The sequence below is a fragment of the Boleophthalmus pectinirostris genome, unplaced genomic scaffold (genome assembly GCF_026225935.1).
Source record: "Boleophthalmus pectinirostris isolate CB_2022bp ecotype Guang Dong unplaced genomic scaffold, ASM2622593v1 HiC_scaffold_8, whole genome shotgun sequence".
In the NCBI taxonomy this organism is placed as follows: domain Eukaryota; kingdom Metazoa; phylum Chordata; class Actinopteri; order Gobiiformes; family Gobiidae; genus Boleophthalmus; species Boleophthalmus pectinirostris.
The window spans coordinates 29,003,312-29,027,998 of NW_026571515.1; the positions used below are offsets into that span (position 1 = coordinate 29,003,312).

At 37.3% G+C, this 24,687-nt stretch overlaps 1 protein-coding gene across 2 annotated transcripts in view; it reads left to right on the forward strand.

Annotated features, from left to right (window-relative positions):
- LOC110164807 (thymocyte selection-associated high mobility group box protein TOX-like) overlaps positions 1–24,687 on the forward strand; it is a 108,522-nt gene that overhangs the window by 13,539 nt on the left and 70,296 nt on the right. Inside the window, exon 2 of one of the 2 annotated variants that reach the window (XM_055165810.1) lies at positions 22,984–23,061. The exons of the other annotated variant lie outside the window; for it this stretch is intronic. Within the exon in view, the coding sequence (XP_055021785.1) occupies positions 22,984–23,061 (78 nt within the window). The remainder of the gene's footprint in view (positions 1–22,983; positions 23,062–24,687) is intronic. 2 annotated transcript variants of the gene reach the window in all.

The following is a 24,687-nucleotide window of genomic DNA, read 5'->3' on the forward strand; positions in this document are numbered from 1 at the left end:
AAGTCAGAGTGCACTAACAGTTAACACGCAGGCACTTTTGTAATTTTGGACTACTTTTACTTTTTTGAAATAATACTATGTACCATATCCAAGCACAGATTTGCAGTATTTGTTCCTCCACTGGGTTTTGGCACACAGCCCGTAGGTGAGACAGAAATAGGTCTTTTACATTGTTGTGGTTGTATTTGTGGAGCATGCTGGCTGAGTGGCTGATGGCTTCTGTCCTGGCGAGTGCTGCGGGTTTACTGTTACACTCAAACAATGGCACTTGATCCACAGCGGCGGTGTGAGCTCCTATAGTTTAACACAGACAGGAGCACAGGCTGTTTGTCTTTGTGGCCTAAACACTGCCCATTCACAACCAAGCAGCACAAAGGAAACTCCTCTGACACCTCACACTTGTTACCTCTTTCATGGCTCATTGTGCTACGTTTTTGTCCATATTATTCATCATTACCAGGCGCATACATCACCTTGTGCTTTTACTTTGACATAAGCTTCATTTAACTGCCTGTGTATCGGGAGAAGAAAGGGAAAATGATGCAAGCGTGTACAAGTACTGTTTTGGGTGGCTCACATCAGCTGTCTGAAAAGCACAGACTGCAAAGCAGGTTGAAAGAGTAAGTAAACTAACCAAAACTGTAAGCGTTCACAGGGTTTCCCCTACACCTCCATCACGCCTGGTGGTTAAAAAACATAAAATCCCCTTTTGCTTGCATTAAAACACAGATTAGATAGTGATAGAAAACGTTTTTCTATATTTTGTTTTTACCATCTGCTGAAAGCACTGTACAATATGTTATATACTGGAAAACTAAATGCAACATAGTTTTTGATAGATTTTGTTTAATACTACATCAAGTAAAAAATAATGCTTTGCTGTTTTGCATCTGTAAAATAGCTGCATACCCTTGCACATTAGTGCAATACTTGTGGTTTTCAATAATCATGAGTACTTGCAGAAGTAGTTTATATAGTACTAGTATATGGCACCAAAAAGTGGTGGTAGCAGATATAAATGTTGTCAGAATAATCAGAACTCCTTTAATGTTTTTGCCATTAGGAATACTTCCTACCTGTATTTTACTGCTAAACTTGAAGTATTCATTAACCCTTTAGCCCATGGCAGTTTTTCAGGCCTGTATAAACGCTTATTTACTGAATCCAACTGTAGTAAAGGACTGGACTATGAGGCTGCTTTCATGTAGCACTGAAAAAGCTCATTTACGTCAGGAGCCAAATTTGCATAAAACATATCAAAATGCAAAACCGTGTTGTGTTCAAAGTCCTGTGTGGAGTGGTAATTGCAGCGCTGTGGGAAGTATACATGTTTAGTCAGTGTGTAGGTGTGCGCTACTTTAATATTTAAGCCATTGTTGCTTTTCTTGTTAGACTTTATTGGGCAGGCTGGTATTAGTCATTACACCTGCGTACATTAATATGGCACTGAGCAGCCCGTTTCTATGGCGATGTATTGAGTTTTGTCTTTTCTATTTGACATTCAAGCATTTGTTAATATCCCTAAGAGAGAATCCTAAATCTACCTCCGAGGTGTGCCTCAGGCGTATGATCTATTAAATTAAAATGGTTGCTTTGTACGGTATTAGATTATGCCAAAAATTCTGAAAATGTCTCTCATTTAAAATCAATGTTTTTCTCTATGTTTAATATTTTCGTTTAAAAAAAAAATAATTTATGTGTAAATAATGGCCAATTAGGAAAATAAAAATGTCAAATAAGCATTTATACGAATAATACTTTTGTGGTAACGACTGAATACATCCCGTGTAATACACTCAACAACAACAAAATCCTTTTTTCTTTTTTTTTTTTTTTTTTTTTGAAAAAACGGAAAAAACAACTTTTAAGCACAGTAGCAGCTCACTACATCATCTAGTGGTACAAATATAAATACGCACCTTGGACAGGACAATTTGGATAACTTATAACTGTTGTTTTGTTTATTACGTAGTTCCTTTGACAACTCTGACAAACTAAGCCCCAGTCTTTTGTCTTTCAATGTACAAACAATATTTCAAATTCTTTCAAATATCACTCAAACTAATGAATGCAGTAAGACACATCACTTCCGGAATGTTGTTATTAATATGTGATCCATTGAATTCCTGTGTAACAAGCCTGCCTTTTACACCTCACTATTACCCCCATATCCCCACCCCCCTCCAAGCACACAGAGCACATAGCTGCGAGCCATTTCATTTCCTCTCCTCCTATGACAACATCACAATATAATGGGACATGGATCACATGACCACAACGAGTACACAGGCCGATCAAATCTCTCTGTGTCTCTGGTGAAGGGCACTGCGGTCAGTCGTTACATAAACTCCTCTCATACACTCACACAAATCTGTTTTGTGCCATTGTTAACAGCAGGTTAGTTTGTCTCATGCATTTCTATAGCCTTTTAGATTGTTTACTTGACTATTTCTTTTTATATTAAGAACATTCAGAGATTTTGAAAACTTTTAATCTTCAAAAGTGCATTATGTCATTTTTCTGTTTTCTGTCTCCAAACATTATTGTTTTATTTGCAATGCTCCACAATATTGCATTAGATGTTTCTGTTGAGAATGATTCAAGTATAGAGGTTTTTCACAGACCTGTTTTTCTCCATAGAGATGTTATTGCTTTGCCTGAAATGTTCCACAGTAAGTAACAAGTGAGTGTGGTAGAAGTCATAGTAGCGAGCATATTTTTACTTTGCAACCAATAATGTTTTAGCTTAAGTCAGGTTGTTTTCAAGTACACTTACTTACTTCCCTGATGTGTGTTCTATATTGATTGATTTTATTGAGACACAGGCTTTGTATAAGCCTATCTTCTTCAGTGTGATCGAAATTACTGGTATCTCAACATTCAGAACAGATATAGATTTATATTATACATTGCAACCAGTTTGTTTTGATATTTTGCTTTCTATCAGTTTCCCTGACTGCATAAAACCACACTTTGGTAACAGTCTGGGCATATTGAAGTGGGGACAGTCCCTCACTCATTTCACTTGCTCAGCTCTACGCCTCGAGCAGAAGAACTTGGTCACATTTTCACGCTGCAAAATCCTAACTGAGGTATTTTTCTATTTCAGTATTTGCTGAAAAGTTGTGTCAGTCATTTTGCAACCAACTTTTTTATTGAGTAAGGATTAATGCAGATTTTGAAAAAAGAAATTCTTTGTCAATACATTTTCTATGTTTTTATTGCAGTAAAAATCTAGAAAAATATTTATCCATTCTCTCGCATCTCCTTAAATCTGACTCTTACTTGGCCTGAAGGAAGGCCTCCTGCTGCTTGTCTCCATGGAAATGTTGTTTCTTTGGCTATAATGTTCCACACCATGACATTAAACATATGTATATTCACTGAAAATGTTTCAAAGAATAGTTTTCACTATGGAATCACTAACATGCCACCTCTATAAAGTTACATAGTGCTACTTTAATTAAGGGGTTAGGAGTTAGGATTAGGGTATTAATGATTAATGAGGGCCATTCTTCATGCTTTATTAAGGCTAATTAAGATGTTCTTATTATAAAGTGTTACCGACCACACACACTGATACGCTATTTATTTAAGTTAGTTCATTAGCTCGATGTGTGTATTTACATTGACAGTCACCATAGCTCATGACCATTGCCCTGTGGAGATCCCCTGCTCTCTCTTGAGTCTGTAATTAAGTCACATTGAATCCTTGAGTGCGCCGAGCTGAGACCAATACGTCGCTAATTGTCGTAGGTTTAATTTCTAATGGAGCCAGGGCCGGGGGGGAACGCTGACTAACAAGCTGCAGTTAGCGTCTCCTGTGTGAAAGTGTTTTATATGTTTATTGTCACGGCAACCGTGAATACAGAAACTAAAGTGAGATTCAACTAAATGTCCAAACTACACTCAAGAAAATGTTTTTAATTGAAATGTTATGTAAAATTAAAACATTAAAGTAATTCAAAGGAAAAAGGTGGCTTTACTTTGGATGCTAAATACGCCCTAAAAATTGCTCATTATTGCGTAAGTTAGGGTGAGCTTCCTGTTTATATGTGCTATTTTGAGGACTTTTGCACATTCACAAGATATAAGATTTTGTTTTGAACTGTTATTTGTTATGGCGACTGTTCATCCATCAGAAAGCCCACACCTTCTCAAACCTGGAACACTTGTTTGCATACCATTAAGAGTGTTTGCCTCCATTTAGATTTCAGTCATTTCAACATCCAAATAAGTTAGTTTGGACTTTTAAAAGCTTATAAATGTCTGTTAGGTGAAATGGTCCAGCTGTGTGGAGTCTCTGAGCTTGCAAAGATGGGAGACTGAAGCAAAAAGGCACTGTGCAGATAGACCAAGATACAACATAGTGCAAAAGGATAAACTGACTCTATTATTCATGTAGGCAGTGACTAGTCAAACCTGAATTTAAAAGTGAATACATAAATTAAAAGAATGCCTAAGTACAGGTCAAATCTGTGGAAAAGCGACCCCACTCACTGTAAGAATCTGTTAAATACCATACTGTGGAACATTCCAGGAAAAGCAATGCCATCTCGATAGAAAGTGGCGTTCCCTACACTTGAAAAGTTACACAGCACACATAAACAAAAGTTATTCATTTGACTGATAATCTAACGATAATAAAAAACATCCATATCCACGTGAATATAACCTTATAGTGACTTGAGTGTAATCCATGGCCCCTTATCTGTTTTGAGAGCAGTTTGCTTTTGCAGCCCCTTCCTCTTATTGTTTCAATATGTCAGAGCATTGTTTGAATGAGGTCACCCATTACCCATGTGGCTCGGGGCCAGTTCAACTTCAGCTCATTTAATTGAATCTACAACATGAGTCAAACTAAACAGGCACATACTCTGCACTGACAGGCTCATTAGTTCACATTAAGAACTCATTCCACAATGCACTGTGACTTTGACCAATACTGTACAGGGATAACATCAAATAAAGACTACATTTTCTAGCACTGCTCTGGAAATGCATTATATATAAGCAGAGCAATCCTATTTTTCTTATTCTGTATAAGTTAGTGTGAATGCCTCCCGGGTTAAAGCAGGCCTCTGTTTGCTGGCTGCTGTAATAGAGTGACATTTTCTTTTTAAATGGGATTTTTGTCAAAGCGTGATGAATTCAACCTGCCTGTCATTCGCAACACACTGTCTAGAGTACAAAAAATATGCAAGAGAAACCTTTAGCAGAGATTTGACTATAGCTCAGTAAATAATGAGGCCTTTATCAGAATGCAGTGGTACAAACAAAGAGCCCTTTTGTGTCACATACCACACTGTTGATATCAGACATACACTATAACTCATATGCAACATTCGTAACATTTCTACAATTTTCAAGAAGGATTTTTTGTACAAATTTCTCAATTAAGCACGCATTCTTTGAGAGCTTGGACACGGTGCGCATAGGGAAATCATACTGCTATGATACAATGTGGTGCAAAGGGGGAAGGAAATGTACAGAGTGCTGCTGCAGAGTGGAGATAGGGCTGTTTGCTTAAGGCTAGGTATCGGGCACCAAAACAAACATGGCCGACCGTAATGAGCCTGTTTGCCTGCCCAAGGTAAAGACAGCTGTTGTCCCTCAGAGGAACAAGCCGCTGCCATAGTAACACTCACCTTTTTGTGGACTCAAGAGACAACATAAAATCCTCCAAATTATTATGTCATTATATTTGTTTAATACATTTTTTAAAGGCTATTCTGATGGATGTAATTCAGCACATAATTTTGTAAGTTAGTTATTTCAAACCTGCACATAAACATAACAATACAGACCCAGATACAAACATGCATGGTCTGAAAAGGGGATGGATGAAGCAAAGATTTTACAGTTCCAATCCCCTAGCATTTTATTTTGACTCCTTCTTGACTCAATTAAACAAGATATATTTAGAAAGTAAGGTTTTTCAGTAGTCCATTACACTCATAATACTATCAGCATTCAGCAGAGTAAATATATACCATATTCGTATTCATATCATATTGTGATTGGATTGGGTCAGTGATAAACAGAATTACATTTACTTGAGAAATTGTGCTTCTAATAGTAGTATTCTGACACTTATCATTAAATAAAAGCCTATAAGTGTCACAATCCTTTGCAATGTACAGCTCAACAATATTAAATGATTTAGTTATTAACGTAAGTGTTTTATATATTGAGCAGCCATACTTGATTTCACATATCGAAATAGTGTCCTCCACAGAGTAAATGTGTGACTCCATATGGGCCTTTCATAAGGTCTTAGTGAGAGATTTATCCAGTCTTAAGTGTTAAAAGTGAAATATCTAGTGGGAGTGTGAACAGGCTGTGTGCACAAAGACATTCAACTTACTCAGAGCATTTTAAGTGTTGGTAAATGGTGGCTTTCTTTGTTTAAGAGCACATGTTAAGGAGGTACAATAGTTTTCTGAAGCATCTGTCACTAGATCTCTTCAGTTGAAAGTGTTTTGTCTATTGAGGGCACTATCACGTAGGGATCTAGGTTAAGTCAAGGGGCGCTGTTGTGCATGTCCAAATGAATCAGCACTAGTAGATTTTAAATATAAGCTCTGAACACATGACTGAATTTGAGTTATATACAGTATAAAACCTATAGGAAACAACATTATTGCTCTCATTGTCATTGCCATGATAGACCACACCTCCTGCTCCTTCCTGACTTTGTTTCTTGTCCCAGCGATTCAATGGGTGACTTTTTTTTTTTTTTACTTTTTATTAGTATTCCAATGACATGTCTGGCTAGTGAGAAAATGTAATTGTCTTGAGGTTATGACTATAAACGTGAATGCAAGTAGCAGGGAAATGAGGGTGAAGTGTCTTGCCCAGGACAGAGTATCAGTACCTACACCGAGAGTTGTAGTTTAACCACAACTGTCTAATTGGAGAGCAAATGCATATTTCAGTAACAGCATGTTTTTTTCTATTGTCAGATTGTAAGGATTTTTAATTTTAGAGCAATCTGTATTTACCAGTAGATATATTTTTCATGATCAAGTCCAAGGGAAATATTGTCCACAGAAATCTCACTGTAATGTCATAATTATGTGCAGAATGTGCTCATCGTGCAAAACATCATAGGTGTTATCCATTTCTAAGAAAAGTTGCATAACTTGTGATGGCTGCTGTGCTGAACTAATAATGTCCTGACAACATGTTTGACACCTTTGAAACAGAGAAGAGAGATCATAATAACCTGTTCACACTATAGGACGTTATACTTCCTGTGACGTACATCAAACTTCAAATGTCCGCTTAAAAATACCGCTTTTACAAAATGTGCAAATATGATACTAGTCCAGCTGCATCGTTTTACTGAGTAATTGCAGAATAAATTTGTGCATTATTTTAGTTTGTTTGTTCACATTTTTTCTTCAAATTATTACCTTGAGTAGCTTACTTTCCCCTATGTTTTTGTATATTTTATCACTACTACCTTTTTAAGATGGTTAGGTTGACATTGATAATTCCTATAACAGAAAAGCGTACTGTAAATCAAGGTGATTCATGATATGCATAGATTATCTTTAAGGTTCTCAATACAATATGCTACAAATTCCACAACTTAAATGAAGAAGCCAATGAAAAAAGTCACAATTTTCTGCAAAAATATCATTCCAAGTCACGTCTGAATTTCCATTTTGGCTTCATCCACACTAACATTTTACTCTGTCTCTGCTTTAATGTTGGGGCTACATGAAGCTTAAAACAACAGGGGCCCAGATATGACTCCTGTGGGACCCCCTAAAGAAACTAAAGGGAAATGTCCTCACTCTAGAGATCTATTTGTCTCCTGTGCTGCTCCGGGAAGGGATGCCGATACCCATTTCCTCTATGTAATGTGTTTGCTTTGCACCCAATGCCAAAAGTCAACAATATAGCATCATTTTTCATTTTCCAGCCATGCCTCAAAAACATCTGTATTTTTTTCTCTTTTTCTAATGCTTTTGTTTTCAATTTTCCAACATGCTTAAGGTTAATAGTGGAAGATTATAGCTTAATAGCCTTTGCGGGTTGTTGATTGCGAAATAAAAAGCCAATTATCTTAATAGGATATTGGAGGTAATGGCGGAATTAAATGAGTGTGACAGACAGCACAATAGGCTCACTCATTGTCGCCTTAGCCCTTGTTATAATTAATCCGGTCTTATTAAAAATGCAAATACGCAAATTCATTGATGGAGTTTACATGTTTTGACTGATTTAATTACATGGAAAATGAAATGCTGGGATGTGCAGTGCATTTTTTATAGAGACATTATTATTGTCTTATGGTAGGGAGAAGTAATGAGATTAGCACTCCAATCTTAGCAGGAGCGCACAGTTAACTTATCCAACCAAGCTGAGCAGTTTTGTTGTTCAGAAACATTTTATCTGAGAGCACCTACTGTACTTGTGTGGGCTGCAGCTTTATAACATTTAAAGAGTTTCCTCCTACAGCGGATCAGTGCTTCGAGATGGAAAAACAGACATAGCGGTTACTTCCTGTACAGGACATAGGCCCCCTCACAGCGAGTTAATTATGTAAGGTGCAGGCTAGTTTGGAAATGTGTGAGCTTACATTAAAGACTGTTGACTTGATGCGAAGTTTTATAATGCAGGCAAACAATGCAAAAACTGAAGATCGGAGAGTGGAAATTATCAATGTCGCCTAGAATACTGTATATTGTATGACATTTGTGATATATATTGCATATTTTTAGCTTGAAATAAGAAAGTAAGTCAACCAACAGGGTAAGAGGGGGGTAATTCCAATAATCTAGGTTCAATAAATCTTGAAATCTGAAATCAATTGAAGCCATTTTAACCAAGCACAATAGTTATGGGTTTCCGCTTCTTGTTATACAGTAGGTGACATTTTGAGGACTTTTACAATTCAGAAGTATATTATTTTGCTTTAATTAATTGCTGTGACAGCAGTCCCAATACTTGTTCATTCTGTTACTCATGGATAGGTAATAGAATACAACTTTTGAAATAGGCCACGTTTGTTTTTTAAAATTAATGTTAAAAACCTGAGCAGTTAGTAGTTGCATTAAATCACATTTGGTTAAGAGACATGCCATTATGGATCTTAATATTTGTGACAATCTATAAAGCAGTTAGATTACAGTTACAATCTAAATGTACTATGCTTGTGGCTGTAAAAGTAAACCGTGGTAGAGATTGTCAGATGGAGGAAATTGATTGGTTTGGTTTGCTCAGGACAGACTGGCGACCTTCTGTTTGCTCATCTCTCCTTTGTTCTTTACATCTCTGACTGATGTGTTTGTGTCAATACAGACGTTTTACCTTTACAACAGTTCTGTCAATATTTTATTTGTCATGCATTTAAAATACTCATCTTCAGGATCAAGAGGACATAAAAGAATATAAAGAGACAGACTTCTATTTTTAGGTTTATGGTCAGTGATTCTCAAACTGGAAGCCTACATAGTTTTGATAATTTCTAAATTAAAAATACATTGTCAGTATGTTTAAATTCCTGACTACTACAAGTTGTTTAAAGTGCACTATGTAATGGGGGTCTGCCATCTGCTTGTCTCCAGGGAATCAAGATGGAGTTTTTTTTTTTTACATAATATGGCATTAAACTTATCTATCTTGCTTTTATCCAATTACGATTTGTAGTGTTTTCATTTCTCAAAAATATCTTAAAAATCATGCATTAGTACTGTGGGGGAAGTCACCTTTCTACAGATCTTAAGTGTAATTTGGCCTGGTGGTGTCACATTGTTGTTTCCATCTAGATCAGGGGTCTTCAACCTGTAACTCGGGAGCTACCAGTAGCTCTCCACCCCCTTCCAAGTAGCTCCCCAAGAGATTTCTGAAATACACATTTTGTCCTGAATAACTCAAATTTGATGAATTAAAGGCCTATTACTGTAAATCTATCATGTTGATGCCTGACTTTGTGCACTCATTAATAAATAATGGTTTATGTTTTATCTAACTGTATCCCATCTAAGTCTTGCCATGGCTCTTATGTGCACTTTATTTCCTGCAACCGCTAAAATAAATAGCTCTCTGGAATTTTCGTTTGTAAAGGTAGCTCACCTGGGAAAAAGGTCTGAGACCCATTATCTAGATATATAAGTTTAGGTTTAATGCCATACTCTATCTCCATGGAGACAAACAGAAAGCTAATCTGCCACCCAAAATGTTACATAGTGCTTCTTTAACTAGGTAATGATATGCAATAATCAATTCATTTCATTTAGCTGTTTTGGTTAATCTGACACCAGCTTTCTATCTCAATCCAATTTCCCCCTATTCCTCTTGACACCGTTTGCCCGTGAGCTGTTGCTGCCTCTCCCTCCTCGCGCCTGCCTGCAGTTATCTCGTGGTTAATACAGACATGTCAACACGCAGCCGCTGAGGTGTTTAAAGAAGCTCCGATAAAAGGCCTTTTGATTTTAAAGAGCATTTATTTTGAGGGTACAAAGGAGACACGAAGCTGTAAAAGTTTGTGTTGACAGCAGAAGGATCAATCGCGGCGTACATCAGGAGAATGTGTTGAAATAGAAAGTATGCTATCGATCGGCATGCATTAGTCGTCTACAGTAACATAAGCGGAGAGGGCCAGAACAAAAGCCTGTCTGTGTGAGCTGCACAGGGGGACAGTGGACTCCAGCAGTCTATTGGCATGTCATTGTTTATCGTACCGAGTCCCAATGTATATTTTCATAAAGGAATTCCCCGCTCTCAAATACATCTGGAAGCAATTTGAATCTAGACATTGTACAGTAGGGAGGTTTAAGTGCGTTTTTTGGTCTGATCAAGTTAGACATGACAGAGTTAAGAGTCAAAACTACATTGGGAATAACACAGAAATATGAAAATTGACGTTTTTTTAATTAAGAGATCCACAGCCAATTCTCTGTCAGTAAAAGAATGTGATTTGAAGTTTGAACCAGATTTCACACTTTAGAGGAATTCTCGTATTAAATAGTGGTGATTTATGGTGTTGTTTACATTCAGAAAAGCCTTTGTTATATGTTTTTAGTAAGCCAAAATAAAATTGGATTGGAAATTGTGATTGTACAATGTGAGGAAGAAAAATGTGATAAAATCTTTAACATATTGCAGACCTTGCCCATTTGCTTTTCCGGCTGTAGGAGGAGTGGTACAGTGCATTTTGGATAAAAATCAAATATCCATATTGATATTGGCACATTCAAATCATTCATTTCTGCAAAGGCTCTTGTTCTATCTCACAATTGGCCAGACTTATTGATGCAAACTCAGTAGTCTTTCATTTCAGGAGTAAATGTACTTTAAAAACCCTTACTAACACTATATGTAGCTTGCTATTACCGATACAAGACATCCAAGAAGGTCAATAAAGCTATACTATTTTACATTATTATAGGTTATATAGTGGTGAGTTGAAAATATGTACTTTGTCCAATGATATTTTTCTACTCCAAACTCTATTCTCCCTGAAGGGACAAAACACAATTACTCCATTGTGGAACACAGTACAGTAGTATATGACATTGTGCGCATTTCAGATGGAGAGAGAGAGAAAAAGAGATGAGAGAGAGAGAAAGAGGCAGCATTGTACAGGGGAATACAGTGGTGATGAATATGCCCAGGGAGCAGAGGGTACGAGCTTGGCTGGGGGTCACTGACAGGGCATAAATCCAATGAACTTTAGCGTGCTGATTGGATTAGCCTCTTGTAAACAAAGGGTTATTTCTGTAAATATCCCCATCCCACTGGGCTGGATTAAAGCAAGCAATGAGAGTAATATGAACCAAAAATGTGTCCAATATTTCAACACTGTAATTCACTTTAATGGAATGAACATAAACAAGCTTACATATACAACATCTCATAAAGCAGGAAATAATAAGTGTAAGCAATGGATGGATTTCAATTTAGACAAAGAGAACAGCCTCAAATTTAAGTACAATTCTAGTTTAGGGGTAAAAGCTCTACAGATTGACCCAATAAGAGTTTATATTGTAATATTATAGATTACAAAACTGTTTTAATATGTCCCTTTATTGACCCCTAATGGCCAGAGTTGGTATCTCTGACCCTATCCCACAATGATGCCAAAAAATCCCATATTCAAAACAAGGAATCTTATATAGCAAATCTCCCATATTTAGAGACAGTGTTTTACTTTTTGTTTTCAGATTAATATGACAAAAACAGTATATAATATGTGATGATGTGTAAATATTGTTGAAGTAATTACAAGACATCCTCTGAAAATGGTTGGCATGTGTGAGTGCATCTGTGAGACAGAGTAAGTGTGTCAGTAACGGCCCTGTACAGTAATAACAATGGTGACAGGAAGAGAGGTGGTGACAAGGAAAACCCAGTGATGCTCCGCACAAGGGGGAAAATAGGCCACTTTACAGAAGAGGAGAAGAAGAAGAAAGTAGGGAGTACCAGTAAACCAATAAAACTACTGCTTAACCACACAGTCAGAATGTTATATTGTATTACTAAAAATGTTTTAAGCTCACGTTGCACATGTTTTAGGTTTGTAGGTAGTTAATTTGATGTTGTACAGTATTCATTTTCAGTATTTGTGCCAGTGGCTGTGGTTACATGTGCACTCAAAATCTGATTATTATCTGATTTTTGGAGTTATCTGATTTTGGAGAAGATTGAAATGGCAGGCAAACACCAAATCATCTGATTTCATCTCTGATTACTCACATCAGATTTTACAGTTTGCATGTCATTAAAATAATTGATATCAGAAATTTGATAATTATCAGATTTAGGTGTGCATACAAACTTATGATCGCTTTATGATCTGAGCTTTTCTTGAACAAACTGGAATATGACTTTCTTCCCATAAAATAGCTAATTTGTTCACTGGGTGTGATTTAGCTTGTAGCTAAGTGCATTAGATTCAAGCATGTAGCAATATCCATTAAAGTAAGCCAGATTCAATAAAACAATAAAGCAGCTATATAAACCACATGTGAGCTCTCATCCAATCAGAGGGCTGCCTCACCTCTGGAGTCCCCCCTTATGGTCGGAGTATACCACCCAGCCGGGCCTGTAGCCATGACAAACGATGTGTGCTCAGGCCTGCCCTTCTCTGCATATCTGCCCATTCATCTGCTGTGCTCGTTACAGGGTCATTACCTGTAATTAGTGAATCATGTCGCTTTAATGAACATGCTGAAAGCTTCAGGAGCCAGTGCCGCCCTGAGTAAGAGATCCTCAAATGTCGCTACAGACAGGAATCCAATAAGTGCCTCTGGTTTATATAATACTCATGGTTCTTTTTTTCTGTGTGTGTGTGTGTGTATGTATGTGTATATATATATATATGTATATATATGTGTATATATATATATATATATATATATATATATATATATATATATATATATATATATATATATATATATATATATATATATATAATATATAATATATTTATTTATTTATTTATTTATTTATTTATTTATTTACTAAGTGCAAACTTTTTCAGATTAATATTTTATGTTTGACTCCAGGATCAAAACTCCATGCGTGATTACTACTTTTTGGTTCTGGAATCTCCAAAACTATGATCACAAAGTTACCCACCTCTCCTCAAATGTAATTGTCACCAATATTGACTGAGACCACTGTACAAATCTTTTGATAAGAACTAGAAATATCCCTTAGTCACAATGTGAAACCCAGGCTACTTAGATCTATATAAATGCACTTGTCTTGTTAGCTGATATCTCCCATTAGTTCTCGCTGTGTCAACACCTTGCTCCCGAGTGCACAACATCCTAATCGCTGCTCATGACCAGGCTCTGTCTCCTGTCTCTGCCTCTACTGTAAGTGTGTGTGTGTTATATATGAGTGTGTGCAGTACTGGCTGTGTGTGTCCCTGGCGGAGGCTGGCGAGTGTTTAATCTGGCCCGGTGGCGTGCCGTTGGCCCGGCTAATCACAGTTGTATCTGTGGGAGAGCGCAGAGCCAAGGGGAGCGCTGCGTCGCTAACAGTGCCTGACAGACTCATTAGAGAGACCTGGCATTGAGCTAGCACTAGCACACACTCCTACATGCACTCTCACATGCACGACCGGAGACTCAGCAGTAGGAAGAGCGCTCATACCAGTGGAGCAGACAGTGGCTCGGATAAAAATGGCGCGTTCATTGGTTTAATCGCCGGGGATCCTCGTGTGAGAACAAGCAGGCGGTGACCCCTCGCAGTAGCAGCCCAAACACTGACAAGAGCCTGAGGAGAGACATGGAGAGGAGGAGGGAAGGAGGAGGAGGAGGAGAGGAGGAGGGGGGAGGAGGAGGAGGAGAGGAAAACCAAGTGTATGACATGGCAGTACAGTCTGACACACTGGAGTTCTCATCATTCTCATGATTAAAAGTGAATGTCTTAGCTTTAGCTGACGGGTAATGGGGGCTCAATGGAGATCACATCCTCCGGCCCAAAGGTCAGAGGGTTGATTCCCATTCAGACCAGATTCTGTCATTGTGTCCTTAGGCAAGACACCTTATCTAGTATGAATGTGATGTGTGCATGAGTGATTGGTAGTGGTCGGAGAGACCATATATCAGTCTATCTCAGGAGAGCTGTGGCTTCAATAGTAAAAATGTGGTAAAGTAGATGCATAGTAGATAATCAGATTCATGTATTTTTTGTTTAAAAAAAATCTATCTAAGACTTTCTAAAACTTCCTAAAAAAAAAAAAAAATTGTAAGTTTTACTATACTATTACTTCCCTCCACAGTTTAAAGCTACGTTTATTCAGTTTAAAGATAGTTCAATGAGGCTCATGTATAAAATGCATTTAGCGGCTCTTAAATTCCTTTCGAACACTTTATATACTTTTAGCTTTTGACTTTTCAGATGCCGATTTCCTTTTATCATCTCACCTTTTTCTTGTAATGTCTAAAAACATTACAGTTTTAGCAGCTATAGCAAAACATCTCAGAGCATACATTTTCCTTTTATATGTGTGAAAAACAAATTCTCTGGATGACATTTAGCCAAGTTCGCTACACTTCTTTGACAAATTGCTTGAGACCGGTGTGGCTGGCACAGTGCTGGGGTTAATTGGCGCTCAGTTGCAGTGAAAGCATTAGGCTGTGGTGAATAACAGGTGAATGTAAAGCAGGTCATGTTGTAGTCAAGTGTGGTGCTGCCAGCTGCTCTGCCTCTGCTACCTCTGCTCTACAGGGACGCATACATCAACGCTCTGGACTCGTGAGAGAGCCGTGTAAACAAACCATCAGGAATCATATGTTTTGGTTATATTACTGATGTGTAAAATGTGTGGATTTTTTTTTTCATTCATAAAATATAAAATATCACTAACAGTGTCATAACATTAAGCATAGAAGAAAAGAATGAAAGAAAAGCAGAAAGAAGAGTAATGTGTTATCTGCTTTCTTTTACAGACAATACATTAAAGGTGCAACTTTTTTGGTGGAGGGTCCTTCAAATGCTTTTCTCATTATCATCTTGAGTGGTAGTTGGTGTGAAAAGTTTGAGAACCACTGCTGTAATGGGAACGGTTATGTTCAACTCTCACCTCTAAGATTGCAGGGCATCCAGTGCATATACTGCCATTGTGGCCTTTAACAGTGCACTTCACACATGTATGAATGCGGTGGTGTGAGAAAGCGGTTTGGTGGTGTGGAGAGAGTTGACGGAACAGATTGGCTTTCATGGTAAATTCACTATCAAGTCAAAAATATACAGTCCATGTCAGTCAATATCAGTTTCTTTTCAGCAGTAGTGTCCTTTCCTTAGTGCAGAAATGTGTGGATGTCTTTGGTTTTACATACAAAATGCATTGCTTTTTCATATTGTTTAAGGACTTTTCTTTAGGTGCTACATTGTTTTAAATAGTGTCAACACATTAACCAATATTTTTAACTGGATTCACCATCGGAAGGGCTTATCTTCTAATAAAATCTACAGCACTATGTTTTCCATCTGTTTCATTCCTTTGCCATTTTTAATCCACTTTTGTCTGTGACTGTGCCAACCTTGTTTCACCTGAAAGCCGAACCAAGCCCTCTTTAATTTTCTCTCTCTCCCCCCTCTCTCGCTCTCTGTCGTTCCCTCTCTCCCTCTCTCCCTCTCTTTCCCCAACATCACAATGGCTTTGGTTTCGTCTGCAGCTCGATGCTCTGACATTGAGGGGATGTGATGTGATGTATTGTAGTGAATAATGTATTCTGTGGAAAGAGGAGTGGAGCAGATGGTAGCAGGTTGATCGCTCGCTAGGCCTGTGTGTGTGCGTTTATAGTAATGATCGTGTGTGCGAGCGTGTGACGTCCAAAGGTATGGGGGAGGGGCGTTTGAATATATGGAGTCTAGTGGGGGTGGTGTATCTCCCTTTGTCAGATAAAACATGCAATTGCTGGATTATTTTAATGCAGTTTTTTTTTTTTTTTTTTTTCAACAGACCTAAGACGTAATCCGTAAAGCAGTGGGAATGAAAGCAGTATGCGTTCCCTCAAACTCCATTTTCCATTTTTTTATGAAAGAATTTACTAGTACCAGCTGTCTAGGAATGGCTTTAATTTGGTTTTGCGGTAGTTACAGCTGAGCACTCGTGATTACATCCTCCCAGTGTGGAATCGAGAAGAGCCAGTCAATCCCAAACTGATTGGTTCCGCTTTAGGAAAATAATATGGAATTTTACTGTAAGGTTTGAAACATGGGGCACTGGAAGAGACTTTATTACAAAATGATAGATTGACACACATACTTTCAAATACAAGATGTAGATTGGTTGCGAAATACAGAGAAAGAAGTAGGGATGGCATTGTCCAATTATAAGGTAAACTAGCTCGGCTTCACAGATAAAAAAAAAATGGTTAGATTTTAATTTATTTGAACAGTGACAATTCAAGTAAGTAACTTTAAAATGTGCCAGTATTAACTACACTTTTACTACACATACTACTTCCACTACTGCTTAATTAATACCCCTAACCCTAAACTTAACCCCTTAATTAGTTAGCTTCTAAGTAAATTGTATTATTATGAATGAGTCTTTGTTCATGCTTTATTGACATAAACATAAAAATTACAAGTATTTAATCAAATGTTGTTTCTGTTTTGTTGTGTGTGCAGTGATACTCTTGTGGAAAGTGTTTTCAGTGTTTATTGCTCATATGGACACATTTTTCCATTGAATTCCATGGGTCCACTAATTGAGATATGGTTTGAAAACACGAAGAAAATGTAGAGTAAAAGTAAAGTAATGACTGAGCAATGGGAGAGCTTTAAGTGTTGAAATGTTCATTTTGTTAAAGTTGTGCTTCCTGTTATTTTTTTTTGTTCTTTTTAAATATGAAAAGTTCTAGAGAATGAGACCAAAGATTCACAAATGAAAGAGACGTGAACATGGTTTGGTGGGAGAGGAAGCAGAGGCAAATCTAATGTAAAGGATGATACACATGTGAATGATCAACTCTGAACATTTCTTGAGTTGTGTTTATGGTTTGTCGCCCCCCTCCCCACCCCCTCTTCTCTCTCTCTCTCTCTCTCTCTCTCTCTCTCTCTCTCTCTCTCTCTCTCCTCTTATTTTCTCTCCCTCTCTCTCTCAAGCACTCAAATCTGAGAGTAAAGACGTCCCCTATAGATCCATACTAACAGATGGTGGAATGTATTTACATTCACTTAGGTGATGAGTTTATACTGCCAAGGTTACGCTGCAACTCTTCTCTCTGTCTTTCTACCCCTATCTTCTCTCCGTCTCTCTCCCCTTTTTCACTGATTGGAGACTTTGGTAGAAGCATCTTGTCAATAGAAGACTTGGCCCTTTATTTTATATTGAGAACATCTGATCAGAATAGAATAGTGTACTTGCCTACGTCTCGTGTCCATGTTTGGTTTGTTCATTTTATATTTCTTTTGAGTAAAAAAAAATGTTTACAGTTGAAGCAATCCCACTTTCTTAAACTGCAACAGAAATATTACATTTAAAGGTCATTTCGAGGACATGGACACACTGTGACATTTTTGTTTACTTCCTGCTTTTTCCTGTTGTCATAGTCACTGCTTAATGCCACAATATGGACTATTTTAGGTATGATATTTTAATTAACTTCACATGGCATTTCTGTACAAAATGAGATCAAGCAGATTGTGCAGCTATATCTAAATCTCAAGTTATTTTGTAAAGGTTTATATGGGAATGTTATTTTACATGCGTATATTCATAGTTTTAAATGATCTTTTTTAGCTTAAACACTGGTTCGAGGATCCACTTACTTGTTCTCATGTTTCGTCATTATGTTGTTGTAGTATGTATTAGGGCTCCTTTTATTCCCAGGTCCAAAAGGCTCAGGGCTGACTGAAAGTGTCTTATTTGGCTGCAAAGGGCAGAGACAGGTGGATGCCTGGCAACTGGCCCGCTCCTCTGCCAGTAACCACACAAATGCTTCATTATATCCTCTCACACAAGCTGAAAATAATGTTAAGAAGCTTATTATGGCTTTTTCATTGAAACAAATTAGAAAATCTCTAATGTTGAAGGAGATAACGTTATCAAGGTTGAATCTAGGAACAGAGGAAGACTTGCACGTCCTTGTATGAAATTGGGGACATTTAGTTTAATTGGGCAAGTATTTAACTATGTGTTGAGCTGGTTTAGAGCAGACTGTACTTCTGGGGAGAAAGTAGCCCACAGCGATTCATTAGCGGTAAATAATTGAGAGGTTGAGATAGTGCGAAGGTGGGATCCTGTTATTATTTTATGGAGTTTGTGTTCTTGGGGCTCTTCAGTTTAAGAATATTAAAAATGCACAAGGCTTCTTCGCACAAATTACTCACTCCACAGATTCACAATGGGCCCTAATGACGAACCATCCATCTCCCATTGTTTCCAAGTACTGCTCTATATACGCCATTATCAAGACTATTTCAGACCCACATAATGTTCAGACCATTTATAAAAGATGTTATTGTAGTCTAATGTATTCTCAACTGTAATGCACTTTTTTATGTGGAATAATTAACAGGCATTGCAGAGATGTTTAAACCTGACATTTAGTACATTGAAAAGTGTGTGTGCATATTATTATATTTGAGCTCATTTAGTTTTTGCTCAAATACCTGCATTTAAAGGTGCAGTACAAAAAGGTTTTGGGAATGTTTTCTTTTCCCACAAAATCACATAGTGTGTTATGAGCAAGGATCACATTTGGAAATAGAGTTACAGAAGACATATTCTGGTGCTTAGTATTGAACTACTACATAATTAGATAATCATTTTACATTTTGTTTTTTTTAATATTGATCTAAAACAGCTTAATAATGCAAACAGGTCCACTGACTTCCTGTTGAAAACTGCAGAAAAGAATGGCCCCGCCTCGGCATCTCACTGTAGCAAGCAGCAGATTTTACATTACATGTTATTTTTGAAAAATGTCTCCTTGACACATACAAAAATCTCAGATTTTCCAAAATATTGCAACTAAGTACAAGGATATGGGTGGGGATAGGGGGAAAGTGAGTAGTACTCAAGTTTTAAATGCAAGACAATGTACTATAACTCAATACAACTCAAATTGCAAGTGAACTAATAATGAGGGAACACTGTTATAACAAAATCTCAGCAAAGTGCCTTTGAGTTTCTTTTTGCAAAGCACTATATAAAGCATATTTTGTATTAATATTATTAATGTTGGTTTGGCATAATATGACTACTTTAATTTATGGAGTGAAACTACATTTGGGCTTCAAAGAAGTTCCATGAAACCATTTAGGGTAATAAACTTTCCATTTTAAACTTTTTCATCTGTTTTGCATAGTCAATACATTTTTCTTTGCTCATTTTTTATTTTTTTTCCCAAGCAGTTAAATGCAACTTGAAATGAAACAGTTGAGCTGCTTTCATGTGAATAGCCTGGTTGGTTATGTGCATTAATGTTTCTTTGTTGGTCACACAATGGTCATTGGCTTTGCACTGATGCAACATTAAGACTCTGAGGTTTGATTGAAAGTCTTTGCACCCACATTACGACACGTGACAGCCAAGAAATAGACACCGTTTCTCCGTTTTAGTTTGCCTCTCATACTTCTGTGTTTATTTTTTGGTCTGTGGTTTTGACACAGGAACATTTGACCTTTGCATGTTGCTTCTTTGGTGAGAAATGTGCACATTTTATTGTTATATGAGCCTAAAAAGGACTTGTTGACCCCCATTGACGCTAAAGAATTATTAGATTGATCTCTAATTTTTTTAATGATAAGTGAAGTTGGGTCTATGGAAGCACAACAGGTCATGTTTGTAAGAGAGAACTAGTTCTTAAACATTTTACATGGTTAAATAAAGGTTAAATAAATAAACTGCTCTCGGTTTACATAAATAGTTTGTATCACTCAATGAAACATTATAATGGAAAACAATAATGGAAAGCAATAATCATAATTATTTGAAATCACAATTATCCAAATGATGAATTGCTTAGAGAGAAGACACATCTACATTTAAGTACATACAGTGGGAAAGTGTGTGACATATTTCACACAATAGACTGTAGTCAACATATTGTACAAGTAGAAAGTTTATCTGTGAATAACATTTGTATGCAATTTCTGTAATTGATTAGAGCAATAATCAGAATTGTAATTGCAATTTGATTAACTGCATAGCCCACATAAACTGTTATATCTGTAAAAAAAAATTAACCTGTATAAATGTCAGTGGTTTCTAAATTTAAATACCACATTGGGAGCTTTTTCAACACATTTACATTCCCGTTGAGTTTATTTTTACATGTTTTACACTTATAATTAATGTCTGACTCCCACACAACTGCTGCCCGTTGTGCCTATTTCACTCGACAGCTTAAGTACAGTTCACATGTTACAGTCTATTGTTTACAGGTCAGAGTGTTTTATAATAAGTAGATTATATTGTTGATGGGGCCTCTGATTGTTGCACTTTTCCTGAGCTTGTCCGCGAGCCATGATCCCGATGTGGAGACTGAGTAAATCTGGTCATGATCCTGGTTTAGTCTCTGCTCCTCTGGCTCTGCTCCACTGTACAGCCCTGTGTCTTATGTGAGCCTTCTCTGTGTGTGTATATAGTCAGTACATGGAGCTACACACAAGAATAGAAAATTGAATTAGTTTGTACATCTAAATCTTGTAATTCTTTGTGAAAGCAAATTGGACAAATATAAATGTGTTGTTAATTAAAACAGAATTAAGATGCTGAGAAAGATTTTGGGCACTTTCTTGTTTGGTTGTGTTTCTGCTATTCTCTTAGTAAGCTTAACAGAAAGTGAAAATGAGACAAATATAATAACTTAGCGAATGGATCAACTTGGCGCTTAAACCATGGCAGAGAGAGGAGGGGTTAGAGAGAAAGATTAATTTGGTATTTGAAAAATTCTGGCCTTGACTAGTGGTGGTGAAGGGAGGATATTAGATTTGCTGCTATGAGTGAGAGAGGATGCCTACACACATAGCTGGAAACCAAAGAGAGAGAACATTTATTAATTATGTGAGTGTTGGTGATTTTTGTGGCATAACTAGTATTGATTGACAGATTGCAGAGTTCTTGAATGTGTAATGTACAAATTATAGTCTGGTTGAATGTTCACTTCACTGTCAAAGGTAACTACTTCCTGTCTCAATGGACATGATATGTTAAAGCTAATTATTAGATCACAAGGAGTAAGAGTCAGCACTTCTCTGTGTGATTACAGCACAAATGTATGGAGAGTATTATGAGCATAGCCTTGTAAATAAACATGTAACAATATCCCGGCCTCCTATTGGACAAAGGAGGCATCCCCCTCGTGAGTACACAGTGATACGTCATAACTCTACAGTTAGTAATGCTCCACATTATACTATTAAACTTATCTGTCTCAATTTGGGCTGGGTATCATTAAGAAGTTGCCGATACGATACATACCTCGATACATAGTCCACGATACGTATCTCGATACAGTGTGCTTTCAATTCAATACAATATATTTCAAATCGATTCAATATGATTCAGTAAAAATAAAAGCTAAATCATGGCTGTGATACTAAGTCTTAGTTAAACCACTTCTTGTGCAAAGTTCATATGAAACACAAACATTTTAATCATCAAAACATTGAATATGTCAAATGTGTCACATAAATGAGTTTCCTTCCTCTGAACAAACAACTAAACTGTAGCACTGTAACAAAATAACTGAGTAAAATACACTTATTACACCTTCGATATTTTTGCGCACCCTTAGGCTCAATGAACAAAAGCCAATGCCTCTAAGTTACAGCTCATAGGCTACCCTGCTTACTGTGACAATGCATGTTTTGGAAAGTATTATTTTGTGCAGAAAATCTGGAATTATATAAATGCAACACAGAAAAGTTTAATGCCATATTATAGAACATTATAGGTAAAGCAATAACATCTCCGTGGAGACTAGGTGGCAGACCTACACCTGGAAAGTTACATAGAGCACCTTTAAAATACAGTAGCATTTCTGTGCCATCAGGGCCCGCCAGTTTCTCTGCGCATTTGTGGAGTTAAATGTCTTAATTAAGCAGAAATCTGTCTGACTAAGCTCTCTGTGTACTGTGTAAGTGCATGTGTGTATGTGTGTGCAGCAGGATGGAGATGAAGGCACGCGGGGTTGAAGGGGGGGGGTGGGAGGGTGCATGTACATTGGGCGGGGGGGCGTGTTCGGGGTGGAGGGGTCTGTCAGCTCATTAACCTCCATTCTCCCCACGGCTCTCAGTCACTGTGTAAGCTGCATGTGTCATTATCCCGCCCCCTGCACGCGCTCGCCGGGCATGATGGGAAAGAAAAAAAAAAAACAGTGGAAAAAGAAAGTGGGGGGGGTGAGGGAATGGTGGTGGGGGAGAGGGGGCACCCTTTGACATGTCTCTTTACAAACGCTGTTCTTGTTTTACTGCGCACTAAAGACCCCAAACGTGTGGCTTCCTTTCTCCTCTGTCTGTGTCTCTGTCTGGCTGTCCCTCTGACCACAGGCCCGGTACACTGCGAGGCTGCACCCTGACCCCCCCTCTGCCATCAGCCCCGCTAGGAAAAGACTGCCCGCTGCCCTGGTGAGACACACGAGCTCACCGCGTTTCATTCACTCAACTCCGGATCGCAACCATGTCATTTGGAATAGCACACTTCAAAGGCTGAACTTGGCTCAAAGAAAATTGAGATTTTTCCTGAAATTGCTAAATGCATGCTTTTAAATAGTTCTGTGCTGAATAGTAGGACCAGGAATGTTCAGTGGCTTTGAAGTCAAATTTTTTGTGTTATTTGCGTTATGTGGTGAAAGGAAATTTCAAATACACTTTAAAACAAATTTGGTTCCTTAAACTTTGTCCAAAATGAAACATAAAATAGTCCTTAAAGTCTCAGTCTCAGTTTCAGTATAATATCAAATGTTTAAAAGTATTGAAAAGTCTGTTTACAGAATTGCATTGTTTGTGCAGAATACAGTGTCGCAAGTGAGGAGTGAATTAATGAATGAATTATATTGACATAACATTGTGCTGTATGCATTGCTTTGCCTGGAATATTTCACAGTATGGCATTAAACGTAGCTATCTCCATGGAGACAAATAAGTGACAGCACTAGACCAATGTACAGGTCATATCTGAGGAGAAGCTACCCCATAGGCATGCATGTATTTCAAGATTTTTTACTGTGTAATATTCCAAGCAAAGCAACAACATCCATGGAGACAAGCAGGTGGTGGACCCCGTATATCACAAAATGCACAGTGCACCTTTAAATAAAGAGAGTGAGTTTGTAATATTTATTCATATAATCTTATTTTTCTTCAGGGGATTCATGTTCTGCAAGACCTTTGCCTGCTAAAAAAATCTCCTTTACAGTAATTAATTACAGTAATTCACACTTGGCCATAGCTTAAAAGTCTGTGCACACAATGTAACAGTTGCATTTAATTACATTTAACACAAAACTCTTACCGGAATTCACAGAGGATGTCAGAAGTTATGTTTCTTAATTTTGCAGACAAAAGTGTGAAAACTTGAAAATGTGTGAATACGCCTCTCTGGCTGCTACCTACATCAGGACACTGCTTTGTGGTCTTACTGAAATAAAAACTGAATTTGAAACCAATGTGAAGGAGTTAACAAGTAAAGCAGGTTGCAAATTGGCTAAAGGTCATTTGGATATTCTCTGGCGCGAAGAATTATGAATTATTTAAACAATTTATTCAAGAGTGGAGTAATATGTTTGTTATAGCAGCTCTTAATACACAAATACAGATGTGCACTATATAACTTTTCTGGTGGAGGGTTCACCATCTGCTTGTCTCCATGGAGATATTATAGCTTTCCCTGGAATGTTCCACAATCCGGTATTAAACATATCTGTCACGCAAGTGGCATACCCTCCACAAAAAGTTAAATAGTTCACCTTAAAATAAATGTACATATATATATATATATATATATATATATATATATATATATATATATATATATATATATATATATATATATATATATATATATATATATATATGTGTATACATTTATTTACCTGGAAATAACAACAAATTCCATAGCTTCCAAATTTAGACCAGTTGTGTTCTAAAGGCTAATTATTCTGGTCACAAAACACTCCATTGCTCTTTATTGCGCTTTATTCTGCATGGAGGTAAGGCTGCAGTAGATCGCACAAAGATAGCCAATTATATGCT